The sequence below is a fragment of the Diadema antillarum genome, unplaced genomic scaffold (genome assembly GCF_040938485.1).
Source record: "Diadema antillarum isolate AM-2024a unplaced genomic scaffold, OU_Dant_1.0 scf00000017, whole genome shotgun sequence".
Lineage (NCBI taxonomy): Eukaryota > Metazoa > Echinodermata > Echinoidea > Diadematoida > Diadematidae > Diadema > Diadema antillarum.
The window spans coordinates 5723369-5740000 of NW_027270906.1; the positions used below are offsets into that span (position 1 = coordinate 5723369).

The 16632-nt window shown below is 40.0% G+C and overlaps 1 protein-coding gene across 2 annotated transcripts in view; it reads right to left on the reverse strand.

Annotated features, from left to right (window-relative positions):
• The window catches only part of LOC139726876 (alpha-crystallin B chain-like), a 31107-nt gene that overhangs the window by 8572 nt on the left and 5903 nt on the right, over nucleotides 1–16632 (reverse strand). Inside the window, exon 2 of one of the 2 annotated variants that reach the window (XM_071637880.1) lies at nucleotides 7044–7338. In XM_071637880.1, the coding sequence (XP_071493981.1) occupies nucleotides 7044–7338 (295 nt within the window). Of the gene's footprint in view, nucleotides 1–7043; nucleotides 7563–16632 lie in introns of those variants that run through there. The other variant, XM_071637873.1, reaches the window with a different exon arrangement.

Sequence of the window (16632 nt, forward strand, 5' to 3'; positions counted from 1 at the left end):
ATTGCTGGTAGCCACGTAGGGGCTTTTGTCATAACATTTTGCATCTTAATCCCTCGAAACTAAGTACATGCAGTATTAGTTTATAGATAACATAATATTTTTGTTGTTGCTGTGAGCTTATTCAAATGAATTTTAGACATGTTTCTCATATGTTTCTGTCATATGCTTTACTGAAGAACAGCAAATGTTGAGTTTATTGGCAAGAGAGGTTGATCATTACTTTACATTTAAGTTCATTGAAGTGCCGGAGCATAAACTTGTTTTGAAATGTTAGCATCCAAAACCCTCCAAACCAAAAACGTGCAATACTAGACACGACAGGAATTCCTTGTTGTTGTGAGTTATGTTTCTTAAAAACACTGATTTTTTTCTGCTTTTGCAATGTACTATGTTCAAAAACACTCTTGAACAATTTTCAGATTTCGTTTCTTTCTTAAGAGAAGAAAACGGTGAGGTCATGTGAAGCATGTTCCTATAAGTTTTATTTCGTTAATAATTTTTCTTTACCCATCTCCTCAACCGTAAGGTGATACGGTACCTAAAAAGTCATAGGCCAAAGGTGTTGAGCTTTACTTCCCCTTTTTAAAGCAAATTTAAGAGCTGGGGCATTATTTTTAAAAAGTTGGCATTTTAAGCTTTGTATACCGAGGACGAGTCTTACTGAATGGATTTCTTGTTGCAGTAGAATTGTATTTTTATGAGCTTAATGGAGTATTAGACAATTGTATAAAGTGTTTGCAAAAACTGTTAATTTATTCCCTTTTGCTAATGTCCGAAGAGTTCATTTGCCAAGTTTTGATTGTCTTTTGTTTTAATCATCAGGGGTTTGTTTTATCATGGTCATAGAGGAAAGAAACTTAATTAGAAAAAAAGCCTTCATATAAGAAGAGATACTGTAGGACGCAATTTCATCAAAAGTTGTGATTTTCAACATTTCCAAAATGCAATTGATGAATATTTCTCCCCAGGGCACAGAAAGAAAGTAGTTTCTGGTCTTGTTTTTTTTTTTTTCACGTCAGTATGTTATAATACCCGCGGGTTTACGCCCATCCCACCAATTTCCATCCGGATACTGTACCCAGCCCTGTTTTTTGTTTTTCGTTTTTTATTTTTGTTTTACACTGCAAAGAAAATGAGAACACTGATGTTTGAGAAAAATCCCGACATGTTTGATTGGGCAATTCTTTTTGGATGTCTATTATTCTTTCCAAATAAGTTTTTTTGGTTATCACTGAGGACAAATACAGATACCCTATTTCTTCTACCAAAACCACAGCACTGTATATTCTCATATTTCTACAGTATTTCGTCTCAGCACTTGCCCTATTGATATTTCAAAGCATGTTTCCCTGTGCGCTCAAGAAACTCCCCCATTAAAGGAGACCTCCGGGTGATTCTCAGATTTTTACATTTGTACAACTATGAATTAGTTATACTGAGGACAGAGTTTCAGAATTTGTGATAATTGGGATGAAGAATAAGAATATTTTCAAAAAATAGAACAAATTGCAATGAACAAGGATGATGACATGGGAGAGTCACCATAAGAATGCATGAGTTGGGGCTCAAGGAAGCAGAACAAAAGAATAATGCATGCATAGATTATAGACAGGTGAACTCGCAAGCAAGCGGTATTGTTATGGAATTACACTGCTATCATTTCTGAAATATGTGAACCTTATAGCTGGTAAAATTGGGTCTTTGAGAGCGTCTGGGGGCTACGCCCCACCACTTAAAGCGTCTGGCAACGGTCATGCATTTATTCTGTAAGTGTAAGAACAAGTTCCAGTGGGTTTCATGGGGTTACTTTCCTAATTTTCAGCTAGGCTAGCCTAGCTGGTAAGAGTTTGGTCTTTGGGGCGTCTGCCGGCTATTGTCTGGCAACAATCATTCAGTTATCCTTTGAGTGTATCACAAGAACAAGTTCCAGTGGGTTTCAGGAGGTTATTTTTCCAGCTATATATAGGCTAGTCTAGCTGGTAAAATTGGGTCTTTGAGGGCGTCTGGCGGCTACCCCCCCCCCCCCCCCACCACCACCACCATTTAAAACGTCTGGCAACGGTCATGCATATATCCTGTAAGTGTAAAGAACAAGTTCCAGTGGGTTTCACAAGGTTACTTGTTCAGCTAGGCAAGCCTAGCTGGAAAAAGTTTGGTCTTTAAGGGCGTCTGGCGGCTACCCCCCACCACTTAAAACGTCTGGCAATGGTCATTCATTTATCCTGTAAGTGTAACGAACAAGTTCCAGTGGGTTACATTAGGTTACTTTTTCAGCTAGGCTAGCCTAGCTGGAAAAATTTGGGTCTTTAAGGGCGTCTGGCGGCTACCCCCCACCACTTAAAACGTCTGGCAATGGTCATTCATTTATCCTGTAAGTGTAACGAACAAGTTCCAGTGGGTTTCATGAGGTTACTTTTTCAGCTAGGCTAGCCTAGCTGGAAAAATTTGGGTCTTTAAGGGCGTCTGGCGGCTACCCCCCACCACTTAAAACGTCTGGCAATGGTCATTCATTTATCCTGTAAGTGTAACGAACAAGTTCCAGTGGCTTTCATGAGGTTACTTTTTCAGCTAGGCTAGCCTAGCTGGAGTTGGGCCTTTAAGAGCGTCTGGCGGCTACCCCCCACCACTTAAAACGTCTGGCAATGGTCATTCATTTATCCTGTAAGTGTAACGAACAAGTTCCAGTTGTTTTCATGGGGTTACTTTTCCAGCTAGGCTAGCCTAATTTTGGGGGGTCCTTTCTGTGGCTCTCCTGGCCACACCCACCACCGATGACCAGCCAGACGTGCATTTCCATACTCAGGGGCATACGTACTAAATTGCTATACACATGAAAATTGGTAACCTTTTCAGCTAGGCTGACCCCCGCTGGCTCCCGGACTATTAGGACCGACACCCAAGAGTCATACGGTCCACGAGTTCGACATGGAAACAAAAAGGTCCATGAGTCATACAGCCCACGAGTCATACAATCCATGAGCTCGACACTAGGCAAATAAGGTCCATTAATCCGACAGTGTGACCAAAGCCCACAAGTCCAACAATTGGAAAAAAAGAAGGCCCATGAGACCGACATTACATTACAGGGTGAATGTGTTGGTCTCGGATAGGCCTTTTTGCTTTCTATTACATGTAGTGTCAAACAATCTTTTGTCAAACTCGTGGGACTTTTGTGCCAAGTGTCGCACTTGTGGGCCTTGTTTGTTTAGTATTAGACTCGTGGGCATTGTTTGCCTAGTGTCGGACTCCAGTGCCTTATTTGCCCAGTGTCGAGCTCAAGGGCTATATATGAATAGTGGGTGCCGAACTGGTGACGTGCACCCAGTTATCTGCCTCTGTATCTGTTTTATCACTCTATCTATCAGCCTATCGATCGACCGATCTTGTCTTTTTATCTCCCTTTCTTGTATCTCTTTCTCTCTTGAGACCACTTTCGAGCTTTCGACCTTGGAATTCCTTCCCACGTGATTAAAGGGATGACACAGTTTGAGAGGGGGCTTCAGGTTTCCAACTTTTTTGTGAGATAATGAGAAACTTCCTATGAAATATGAAAAAGCATACAATTCTAAGAAGACTTCAAAGTTTATTTGACTAAAATTGAGCTTTGAGATGGCTAAGATATATCTAAAGACAAAGAGGTTTTAATAAGAGGTTGGACTCATCTTGAGGTCACTTTATTTTACTTTGTATTAAGAAATCTCGGCCATTTCAAAACTGCTTTTCATTAAATAAACTTGGAATTCCTCTTGGAAATGTATGCTCTTGAATATTTTGTATGAGTAGATTCTAATAATCTCTCAAAGAGGTAAAATCTGAATCCTCATCTCAAACAAAACTATACCATCTCTTTAAGCACAGGGAAGGCATAGGGACAAGCTTCCCACAACGAGTAGACTACTTCGTCATTCCCTTTATGTGTTTAACAGTTTAAATGTCAATGACTTACAGGCATAATTTACCATTTGTAGATGAAACAAAAACTCAGCATTGGTGCTTTAAGATACTTCTAAAATGTGAGTTAGGGATAGAAACAACCACTGTAAAAAAATTGAATCCGTATAATCGATGTTAAGTATTTGTTAGATACACAAAATGTGAACAATAGTTAAAATAAAAATGTTTCCAGACTAAACCGTCTATAGACAGTTATGGTTTATTGAGAAAAAATACTGATATCTCCTTATACTTTAGGTTTTATTGGGAAAATTTTAAGTGGTAGGATGTTTCGTGATACAACAGATACTGCATGTGCATTAAATGTCATATCTTGAACATTTTTTTTTTCAAATCACTGCTCCCAAAGGTAAACAGGACCTTAAAGCTGCATTTGAGGGAAAGCGTTTTAGGAGTGGTTGCAATTAAAACAAGCAAGCACAAATTAGGGAAAGGTGGACGGTCAGAATTACAATCGTTCAGGCTTCAATCCACGCTGATATTTGAATATCTAATGCACTTGAACCCCGTGTCCATTACCTTAGAAAGTACCACAAGCATGTACATTAGCAAGTAATTATCTATCATGTGGCCGGTTCACTAATAAATTCAAGATTCGCTGATATTTATACTCTGAGAATATGTGAATATTATGTATATCAATTTGCGGACTCTGCGCATGTTTTCGAGATGCCAACATCAATGTCCCTAAAAGCCTCACAAGGAGATGCGACATGATATTATCTTTAACCTTTTTAGCATCACCCCGTGTTCTTGGAAAGGCGTCACGCTATATACGTACACCAGGGAATGAGAAAACATGAAGGCCTGATTTATGCACGTCAATCTTATGGTATTTGGTCCGTATTCAACGGTATTACTCCGATTTCTTTATCTTTCTTTCAAGAAGAAGAAGAGTTGTAAGAATACTATAAACACATAAATGCGCCAACGTTCTCTTCACCTAAGACGATGCCCTCAACGTATATCATCAAAAGATTTTTAATTTAGAGTCGACGTTGCCTGTTGTTAAGAATATAGACGATCAATGTTGAATACAGCTGGCAGTTGATATGCGAGGTTTCAAAATTCAGTATACTATATCAGCCAGAGGAATAGGTAAAATGAAAATGTCATGATTAGCTTTCAACATCGACGCGCTAAAAATTATCCCCAAAATGTCCTTCAACTTATATTAAAAGGCCCTAATAAGGTATTGCTGAATATAGGCCAATGTGTGACATGAACAAATTTGTGAGATGACTTTGTGTCTAGTTCAAAGAGTAGGTTTGCAATATGATATTAGAATCTAAGCCCCATGTATATTGTCCTTGTCTAACTGCGGAAAGGAAACCGGAGTTAATCCTCGTTTTTGGCATTGTACATTTTCCCAATGTCATGATTAGCTTTCAACATCGCAGCGACAAAAAATTATCCCCAAAATGTCCTTCAGTTTATATTAAAAGGCCCTAATAAGGTATTGCTGAATATAGGCCAATGTGTGACATGAATAAATTTGTGAGATGACTTCGTGTCTAGTTCAAAGAGGAGGTTTGCAATATGATATTAGAATCTAAGCCCCATGTATATTGTCCTTGTCTAATAACTGCGGAAACCAGAGTTAATCCTCGTTTTTGGCATTGTACATTTTCCCAGTCTATATACTTCGATACTTGTCCACAAGTTTATTATTACAGTATATATCTGCGTTTTCAATTTTCTTCGGTTTAATTGACAAAGGGAACTGTTGCATGAAATGCTCTACAATTTAATGTGCTGTTCATCAATGTGTTCAACTCGAGTGAATTCAATTAACTCCCGTCTGCATGATAGTAGACATTGTAACATATAAACTCAAGCTTTGATGTTGGCTTATATAGAATTACACTTGTTGTCGAAGGAGTCTAAGGGGGCCCCTATCGGGCAAACATCGCGTAATTGATGACTCATGAGAAAGGCATGAATATTGCATTCGTCAATTCGAATACAATATGGAGTAAATGTAAAAATAAAAAGAAATGTATGGTTAAGAAGATGTAAGGGCGTTATTCATGACTACGAAACGTGACTTCATGATACGTGCTTATTTCTCATTAGACATGTTAAGCAAAATAGTATAAGTTCTTACACTTGCTATTCCATGCCAAATGGACTTTTAACCCGTTCCATACTGAATTCTGAAATCCCCATAGACATAGTACAGAGGCAACCAGGTTCCCGTATGGAACGGGTTAAGGAGAAAGCAGCAAAGAGCAGAAGACTTTCAAGAGCTGGATACAAGGATAACCTTCTTTATAGAAAGCTGCAGATGTCAGACATGCAGCAGACGTTTAAGGCTACATCTAATTTTATCACGTCCACAGTGATGTTGAACTAGATAGCGCCCGGCATTCCCGCCAGATTTATGGCTGGCTTGCAATGGGACTCTTTTTGTTTTGGTTTGCTCTCTCACGTTCATGTCCGCCTAAGAATGTTTCAAGTATTGGGTGAGCTCCAAATTGGGAAATAGGGTATTCGTGATGGGGGAAAAATCTCCACAACATTCCCCCGCTGTTTGGGATTTGGCTGCTTCCTATATTTTCATTTCTACTGCATAATGTCTCTTTGTGAGAAATTAAAGGGAAACACACCACTTTCATGTTGAATTTAGTTTGATAAACATGGGATGCTGAAGAAAAAGTGTGAAAATTCCATTAATACCAAGTTTATAAGGCATTGAATCGTCAAGTTTCCTTTATTTTCATGAAACAAATTGTTCATTTATAATTATTATGCTGAGATTTTCAAAATAAGATGAAGCATTGTGGTCACCCCCTTCAACTGTCCTATGAGTTTTCATACGCTTAAAATTCGTTTGGGTTGATACCATGAGTTGTAATGAATCTTCTCGTAAGATTTCATTATTGCTAAATTATTATCAAAACTTCAGATTAGGCTGATCGGAATGATTTGATATATCTTCTGTGTAAACTCATACTCACAAACGGAAGTTTAGTAAATTCTCGTATGTGAAAGCCAGTGGGAATGTTGTTTCATAGGGTATATATTGCACATTACAACCCATTTTCTCCCCCCCCCCCCCCTCCTAAATAGGATTACCCAAATCTCACCTTGATTTCGATATCTTCTGGGTCAAAGTTGCTGACGTCGATGGCGACCTTGAAGTCGGTCTCGCTCAACATGACGTCGCCCGTCGACACCGGGATCGGGGTCCTCGACATCTGCATGGAGGGCACCGTGGCTAGCTCCATCCTTCTCGATGGGCGTGACGTCACGAAGAGGGGCTGGTGTCCGAAATCGCCGAAGTCCTCGTCCCACGGCACGACGTCGCCGAATCGCTGGATCATGCCGCCCCTCACCGCCGGCGGCTCGCTCCACCCGTCGTCAGTGTATCGACGACGCGAGCTGTAGTAATGAAAAGGATCCCGTCTCATTGCCATGTTTGTTTGTTTGTTTGTTTTTTCTCGTTCCCTAAATGTCGTCTCGTGAACGAGAAAAGTCCCAGTGATGTGGTCTGATGGATGTCTTTTTCGACGAACAACACTGCACTCTTCTCACTGATTTGACGCGTTTTGCACCCTTAATATAACAAACTGGTGCCAAGACCCACTAGCAGGTGAAGCTACAATATGTATATCTACGCCACGGTAACCTATAGCACAACACTGTCTGAGAATGAGAGGTCGCTTTTATATTCTCTACTCCCGTGGAGTGGAATTTAAAACCCGCCGATGAATTCCATCTGCTCGCTATTCAATACCTTGAACCTCACAGGCAACTCACACTGGCCTGTTTTGCCCCCGAGAGGCAGGCAGGCAGGCAGCCAGGCAACCAGCCATTCTGCTTTATTGTCTGGTCCCTTGTGAGTATGTTGATGTATTATAATAATTATATACATACACACGCACACACACACACACACACACACACAAACAAACAAACACACACAAAGAAATACTACACACATTTCACTGAATATTATGATCTAAATTATACCGTAAAGTATATGCCGTGTCCGTCTGTGTGTTTTGATATTCTTATGTTTACATTTACATATAGAACAACTTGGAAAGAGGAGCAATAAAATTTGGGGCCTTGTAGAGTCTGTGTATACGGGTAGGAAGATCTTTGCAATTTTATCGATATAAACATGTATTAATACCGTTAGTGATGTACATTGTATTAGAAAAAGGCAAATTACAGCTTTGAAACGCCAGCACCATTTCTTTAAGTTTTCCATGTGAAAAGGACTGGAATTCCGTGCGCCCTTCTGGCAGAGAGCGCGTTGCGGATGGAAAACAGTGGGAGCGTGCACCGCTCGCACCCATCCGGTATTCCAGAACCGTCCACACACACTCAGTCCCACCAGTAATGATTCTTGATGACAATATTACGCTTATGTGCAACAGCGCACGGCTGCGGTCTGACATTGATACGCTGTAATGAAAGATGACTCCAGGGAGATATTAAATGAATTCTTTTCTGAATTTCCGTTCTAGACACGTAAGTTTCATTATCACAGTAATAGGCAATTGCTCTGAACATGGTATAGTCATTTCTGTCATATCATTTCGTGTAATCAGAAAAGAATTATCCCTTTGTTACAATGATAAAAGATTGTTTTCCTTTCAATACGGCTCATGTGTAGTGCTTCTATATTTTGTCCTTTACAGGAATAATGTGTCTTTCATTAGGATTTTGATATCACAAAGGTTTTGGAATTGTTACGTGCACAGTCAATTTTAAAGATTTCCACCGACATTATTTTTCCATTTGTGTTTGTGTGTCTCCTTTATGGTTTACAGTTTATTGTAATGTCTTGCTTCTAGCGGCGAGCATAACAAACAACACACGAGACGTTGACCATTTTCATTTCCATTGACACTCCGAGCGTCCCAGCAAGGAAGACGTGGCCCTAAAACAGATAGTAGAGGCTACTATGTAATCCCGTGAGATTTTCGTGCCAAAATTGATTTTTTTCGCTAACTTTGTCAATTTGGGGGTGCTGAATCCAAAAAACTTTGGTTCCATTTTTTCTGATCACGTCTTCAGCCGCCATTTTGAATTTCAAAATGGCCGCCCTTGCAGACTGTATTTTGACCCATATTTCATAGAGTGAGCATTGTAGAAGCTTAAAATTTGGTGCAAAATGCATGGGTGTGATGTCAGACACTCTGATAAATCTCTGTCTGATATTGTGAATTGTTTTGATACAATTTGTAGGCTGCCATATTGAATTTCAAAATGGCTGCCATAGCAAGCTGTATTTTTACCCATATCTCATAAAGTGAGCATTGTAGAAACCTCAAACTTGGTGCAAAATACATCGTTATAATGTCAAACACTCTGATATATCATTTTTTGATATTGTGGATTGCTTTGTAGAGTTTGTAGGCCGCCATCTTGAAATTCAAAATGGCCGCTATAGCATTTTTACCTATATCTCAGTTTGCAATTATTGTAGAAGCATCAAATTTTTAAGAATGAATATGCTTGTGGTGTCCAATGGTCCAGCACAGCTGTTTCCTAATTGTGGATCATTAGATAGACCACCATGTTGAAATTCAAGATGGCCGCCATAAAAACATGATTATAATACTGTGGTAAGCGCCTTAGATGAATGTGCCAAAATTGTCCTAGTTAGACTGAATTTATTTCCAGTTCACGCAAAATGACAGCCATCTCTCTATTCAAAATTGCCGCCATAAATTCAAAATTTAAGGATGAGGTTCTAATTACGTCATCAAGAGATGCTGAGGGGCAAGAACTGCGTAAGGGGAGAGGGGGCATACCACTGTCCGATAGTGTGGGCAAGCGTGTAAGCTATACATCCCATATAGCCAGGCGGGTATGCGGTTTGCAAACTGCGCGCTGAAACGGTTCGTTTTTGCCTCTCAGGCAACACGTTATTTTGCGTTGTGGAACCTCGTTAATGATTATATTTAATCCCAATCATTGAATATTTGTATAAAAGCAAGCATTGATGCAATTGAAGGTGATCTTAAAAAAACTTGATGCTGCCTCAAGAGAATGAAGACAAACGAGGAAAAGTCTCGCAACGGCAAGAAATGCTATGGTCACCCTACCAGGCATCCAATTCACAAGCTTGTGTGTTGGCCAAAACTGAAACACTTAAGGTTTGATAGATATAATTATTTCTGGAATAACACAGAATGAAGAAGGAATAAGTAGGCTTTTCGTGATTGCCCTTGAGTGGGTCATCTTCAATTATCAAGACTTCCAAGATGCTTATTGCTGTACAGCCAATTATTCTAAAACTACAAAGGAGTAATGATAGCTCAGTTCTGTGGCGCTTGCATCCATCAGAATTCCTCCACAACTTAGAAGATCATCACACAAGGGTAATGTAAGAACTTGACACTGCCTTGAAGCTAATAAATGTGGTGGTTGCCACTGGTTGGTAGTCAGATATCAGAAACATTCAAGGGAGATACTCTAGAAAGAGATGAAAAGGGCAGTTTTAATGTTTTGTACTAAGAATTTGTATCTGCGAGAATTAGAATATATTAATCTCCGGAATATTGTGAGAAAGGCCAGACATTCAGCTCGTGCGAAAAAAAAAATACACCATGTAAGATTGGATCCAAAGTCATTAAGCTTAAGGGATCGCAAATTCTTCGTAACATTTCTACTGGTTCTACAGCCTGATAAATGTAGACCTGTCATTATCCGGTCATTGCTGGGGGGCGTTTCATCAACGAGTTCGTCGGAGTTTTCACCGACGAATTTGCTATCAGCCAATCAGACCAAGGATTTCATAGCTTTTAACAGTTGTCAGTGTAAATCCTTGCGTCTGATTGGCTGATAGCAAATTCGTCGGTGAAAACCCCCGACGAACTCGTTGATGAAACGCCCCCCTGAACGATACAATCATTGAAAGGTATAAGCTCTAAGCAATTCCACAATCACTCTTCGTCTCATTGTTTTATGGCCTTCTCCTCATTCTCCCTAAAGGTTCATTTTTCCTACCCATGAATGCCTTAGAAACTCACAAAACTGAGCCAAATAATAAGCCTGAAAGTTGAAATACTGAGCAGTCAATTCCATCTGACACAAAGACCATGGAAAGAAAAAAAAAAGAGTTCATCAAAGATGCCATGGGAGTTACTGTCACCCGTCACTCACAAGAGATAGCCTCATTCGATTGTATGTACTAGAGCAACGAGAAAATCAGAGATATTGATGATTATTACGTAGACTCTAACATTTCAATTATCCTGATGGATCTTGTAGTTTGCTTCACTTACTGCATTGCATGTTGTCTGCTCCATCACCGGAAAAGGAAATGATAAAGGTACAATTGACAATTTTGAGAGATTATGCTCTGCAGTTTGTTGCGAACAAACAGGAACAGCTAAAGGTCTGCTTTTTAATGCCTTTCATGGTGCTGGCTGAAGTTGAAAATTTGAGGATGTCTCCAGGAGCAGATGGACCAAGAAGTATCTAAACCTTGAATCATGCAGAATGTGGTATGACACAGTCCGTGCCTTCCAGAAGTTTGGCGTGGATGACTTCAATCAGGACAATTTCCCGCTTTACCCTCGTAGAGACTTGACGATATAACCAGAGAACGAACCTCGTAAACTCTCACAACCTAATTTGTGCCTCTAATACATATAAATATGATATATTAGATTGTAGATATTTCGAAAGGGTATGCATAAATTGTTCAATTACTATAAAATGCTTCGAACTTCCTACATCAAAGGTAGCCACAGAATTCATTATCATCCTCAAAAGCAGGAAATGCAAAAGTTATTATTTCTTGAAGAATTTAGAACTAATTCTCCCCTGTGTACAGCTTTAGAGTGATGTTTCTAAACATGTGCAGGAATGAGCCTAGAAAACCTTTAATTATCTAAGTGACTATCCCATGAATTGTTAGAGTATATAGGGCTAATATTGTAAGTTCTTACAACCAAATCGTCTAAATGGGGCATTATTTAGTCAGTCAGACACAGTTATTGAGAGGTGTTTTTTTGAAAGTCATTTGTTTTTAACATCAAAATCACATGATTTCCCATTCACAAATTTTACCCAAATGCTATGCTTTTAAAGGAATGTTTCACAAGGCAGCATTTTTGCATTTCAACACAACAGTGTACCTACAGGACAGGAAACACTTGAAGTGATCGACTTATACATGAGTGTTTCACCATGCTTGGGTTTGCAGTTTAAAGATCTTACAGCACCAAATATGGTCGAAATACATCTTGAATTTCAAGAGTGGCGACCAATACAAATAATCCATTATTACAGAATGTATAGGCCCTATGTGTGTGTGTGTTTAAAGAATGTACACCGTAAGCCACCATTAACATTGATATGTCTAAAAATTAGCTGAAAAGCAGCCATTTTGAATTCTAAGAAGGCAGCCTTGAAAGTTAGGCCTATCTGCAATTTTAGGGAGGGGAAAAGTGCATCTGAATGTTCAACATTATGAGCCCGGTTTATGCCCGAAATGTGAACTGTCTGTATTGCGTACAACATGAGATATGGGTCAAAATATACATTCTGGTATGGCGGCCATTTTGAATTTCAAGATGGCCAACTTTAATATCAAAATGAACATCGTTCACTCAGAAAAAGGTTTTCAGAATGTCTGACAACATACGTATGCTCTCTGCCCCCAAATTAGAACCTTACACAATGCATACGATATGAGATACCGGTCCAATTACATTTGTTATGGTAGCCATTTTGAATTTCAAGATGGCCGCTAAGGAAAATGATCCATCATTAAATAAATAAATGTACATATTAGCATTGATGACTGACATCATAAGCATGCTTTTTGCCCCAAATTTATACTCTACATAGTGCTGACAACCTGAGATATGGGTAAAGATATATTTAGCTATGGCGGCCATTTTGAATTTCAAGATGGCTGCCTAAAGATGTATCAAATCTAGCTACAATATTAGAAAATGGTGTATCAGAATGTCTGACATCACAAACATGCTTTTTGCATCAAATCTGAACCTGATATGATGCTCACATTATGCAAATTGGGTCAAAATACAGTTTGCTATGGCGGCCATTTTGAAATTCAAAATGGCGACTGAAGACGAGGTCGGAAAAAATGGAACCAAAGTTTTTTGGATTCAGCACCCCCAAATTGACCAAGTTAGCTTAAAAAATCAATTTTGGCACGAAAATCTCACGGGACCCAATATTTCGACATAGTAGACTGTACTAAGAGGATCTGACATTGTTCTTGCAATTCTCAAATTTTTCGACATTCGCATTATATCAAACGTTAGGCTGTGTCAGGGGACGAAGGGAGGAGTGGGGGTGAGGTGAGTGTGCATCCTCACCCCCCCCCCCCATACACACACACACACACACACTCATGGCTCCCCGAAAATATACCAAGAAAACCCATGACGTCAAAGATTATTCCCATCAAAATGGGGGAGGGGCAATTAAGCTAAGACATTGACCTTTAAACCATCGGAACACGCACATCCCAAAGCCTCCCACATTTGGAAAACGGCAATAACGAACAAACTTTCCGCGGCCCCTGCGTGTAACGCTCATCTACTGGAGATCTTGACGTAGTGCTCCCCATAAAGTGTTTTTGACACTGATGCACTGAGAGTCATAATGTAGGCCTACTCCCCGTTGGGGAACCCCATTTTAATTTGTCGGTTTAAGCCCTGAAATGTGTGTCCCTGTATCGCGTTACGTCCACTGCTAAGATGTGAGGGGAGAGAAATAATGAGAGACACAGACAGACAGACAGACAGACAGACAGAGGCAGACGCACGAACAGAGAGACAGGCACACAGAGTTGAGACAAAAGTACTGTAAAGTGGAAAACAGCGAGAGGCACATTGGGGGGGAAAGCAAGCGCGAAATCTGAACGTGGGAAAAAAGGAGAAATTTATCTGGGTGTGTGTAGTAGTGAAGAGTTGCTTGATACGAGCACAAAGACAGAGGAAAGACTGACAGTGATAAGGGGCAGTCAAAGATGGAGAAGAAGAAGGAGGAGGAGGAGGAGGAAAAGAGAGGGTAAGTGGAGAGGGAAGAAATGGGACAGGGTGGATGCAAACTCATGTCTAGCACTGCATGCTCTTCAGTGTATGCGAAGCTCTTCTGGAAACGTCGAGTTCGTGTAGGCTAATTACGTAGGCAGTAAGGATCATGACACGCTGTCTAACCATCCCAGACATTTACTCTTCCCAGGACTATACCTTCAGAGAAGCCTCTTGAGAGAGAAAGAGGGAGACGAGAGAGGGAGAGAGGGAGAGAGGATGAGTGAGACTGGCGGGGGGCCCAGGGCCAGACGAGACTATGTCGGGTCAGGATGTGTTGCATTATTTGAATGTTGAAAATACCATTATCGCTCGCTCACCCTGCAGCCTCCTCGAGCAAACATATCGATCCTTAAGAAGGCGATAGCTTCCTTGAAAGATATCTGCATGTTCTAATGACATGATCTCGCATGATATGCACGCTTGGGAATGGCTGTAAGATGCAATTCTGCTCTTATTTGGGAGGAAATGATTCGTTATGTGGCTTTCGTAGTATCTGATAGGTTCTAAGGGCCTCTTTTATTTTAATGACGGCTAATTCCTATTGACTTTTCTTTTATCTTACTTTTTTTCTAAACAGATATTACACATGGGACCAAATCAGTCTCATTCTTAGAAAAGCATGTTAAGCTTTATCACATGATTAACTAAAACAGATTATATATACTATACATATTTATTGATATGCGCTCATCACTGTTAAGATGGGAACCCCATCCATAGAATGTATAATATATTACATTTTGAAGCTGAAGAAAATTAACCCTTTGCGACCGATGCTTTGATGTACCATTGGCTTTTATGCATCAGAAATCCCCAGTGATGATGACAGAGTTAACACAGGTTGCCCACAGATAGTTGCCATATGCTCAGTCACAGTCACCCCCCCCCCCCCCCCCGCCCCCTCCATGGCCTTGGCTGTGAATGAAAGTACATCGTGTTTACCGCAGGCAATGTACGGTGATGACTGCAATCAATCTAGAAATTGCACCCTACATGAATTCTGAAACATGAAGGGGAACATTTCCTATATCCTTGTGTATATGCATCCACTGCGGTAATTTCCGAGCCAGACACGCTGCTGAATTATAATGTGCCAATCGCTCACGAGCGGGTGAACGAGAATTATTCCCAGAACCGCGGAAAATATTGTCCATCATTTAAAGTTGTAGTAAATGCACATCTTTCTAAAACAGTCAATGCAGCTTTCCAAAAGACATGGTTTAGATAATGCTGCCTTAACATTGCTTAAAGTCACAAAATCTATGTTCTATAGAATCAAAATCACGACTGAATGTCATAAGCTTTTATAAAACTTCTCCTAGAAAAATGTGATATTGTGTATATTAAGCGGAGTTATAATACGAAGACCCTCGATAAACAAGCATTCTCGCAAAGCGAGTTCATGTACGTCACGCAGATTTATACTTTAGACCACATAATATAAAAATTGTTTATAATGTCATAGCTTTACAGTTGTTACATATCGTGAAGTTCAGAGATTATAAACTGTGCAGCTTTTCACGTAAGCATGTCACGTTACCACCAGAAAGGATCAGTCGTCATTAAGGCAAAATATTTTTCTTTGACAACAGCATACGGAGCAAACAAAAACTATCCAAATGTCAGTGCATAAAGTAAACAATATAAAAATTATCACACGCACTTTTCTCATTATTGATTTCCATCACGTCTTAACTGGATAATAATTGGAGAGTTAATTCGCCAGTAATAATCTGTGAAAAGGGAGAATATGTCTTTAATATTCCAGACACGTAAATTACACGATTTTTTTTTTTACCCATGTTACTGCTCGTCATACCAAGCGTGCTACATGACGTGATCAACATACGTTTGTTGTTCTCCTCGTACATCATCAGTCCCTGCATGAATAACCGTTTATGCTATGTGGGCCCTGGCGTCTGATCTGGAGGCATTTCATCAAGCAGTTTGTCGGATATTTCTATCTGACAAACTGTTTTATCTTCTCAAATCCTTGTCTCTGATTGGCTGAGAGCAAATTTGTCAGAAAAAAATCTTACAAAACGCTTAATAAAGTGACATTCCTGGACTTGACGATGTGAATGCATCCCTGAATCAGATTTAAAGACTAAAAGTATATTGCCATGAGCACGTGATAGTAACTTGGCGTGATACGCGATTGCGAAAATTTGCAATGCGTCGCAGCTGGGAATGCCCCCGGGTTGTTTGCCGTTTAGCGCACAACAGGTGCAGACACAATAATTGGAATGCTGACGTGTGGCGTGAGCTAACTTGACAGTTAAGATGAGGCATTATGGGTATGCCTATAGTCAACCTTCATGGGGGGGGGGGGAAGAGACAGTAAGCTTTGTGGTCTAATGCACTCTAGAACTCCTACCTTACAGATGGATGTGCAGACCCCTGGATTTGCCCGATCAATACTAATTAGATAAGACAACGTGTCGTGTTGTCCTTGTTTTAAGTTATACAGAATAAATCATTATCATACAATATTGATAGACAGCTGATGCTCCTGCCATTGTAGCTGCCTACATACAGGTTGGACACACACGCACGCACACACACACACACACACACACGCACACACACACATAAACACTTGAATCATTAATGAATCAGAGAAAGAGAAATGAGGAGG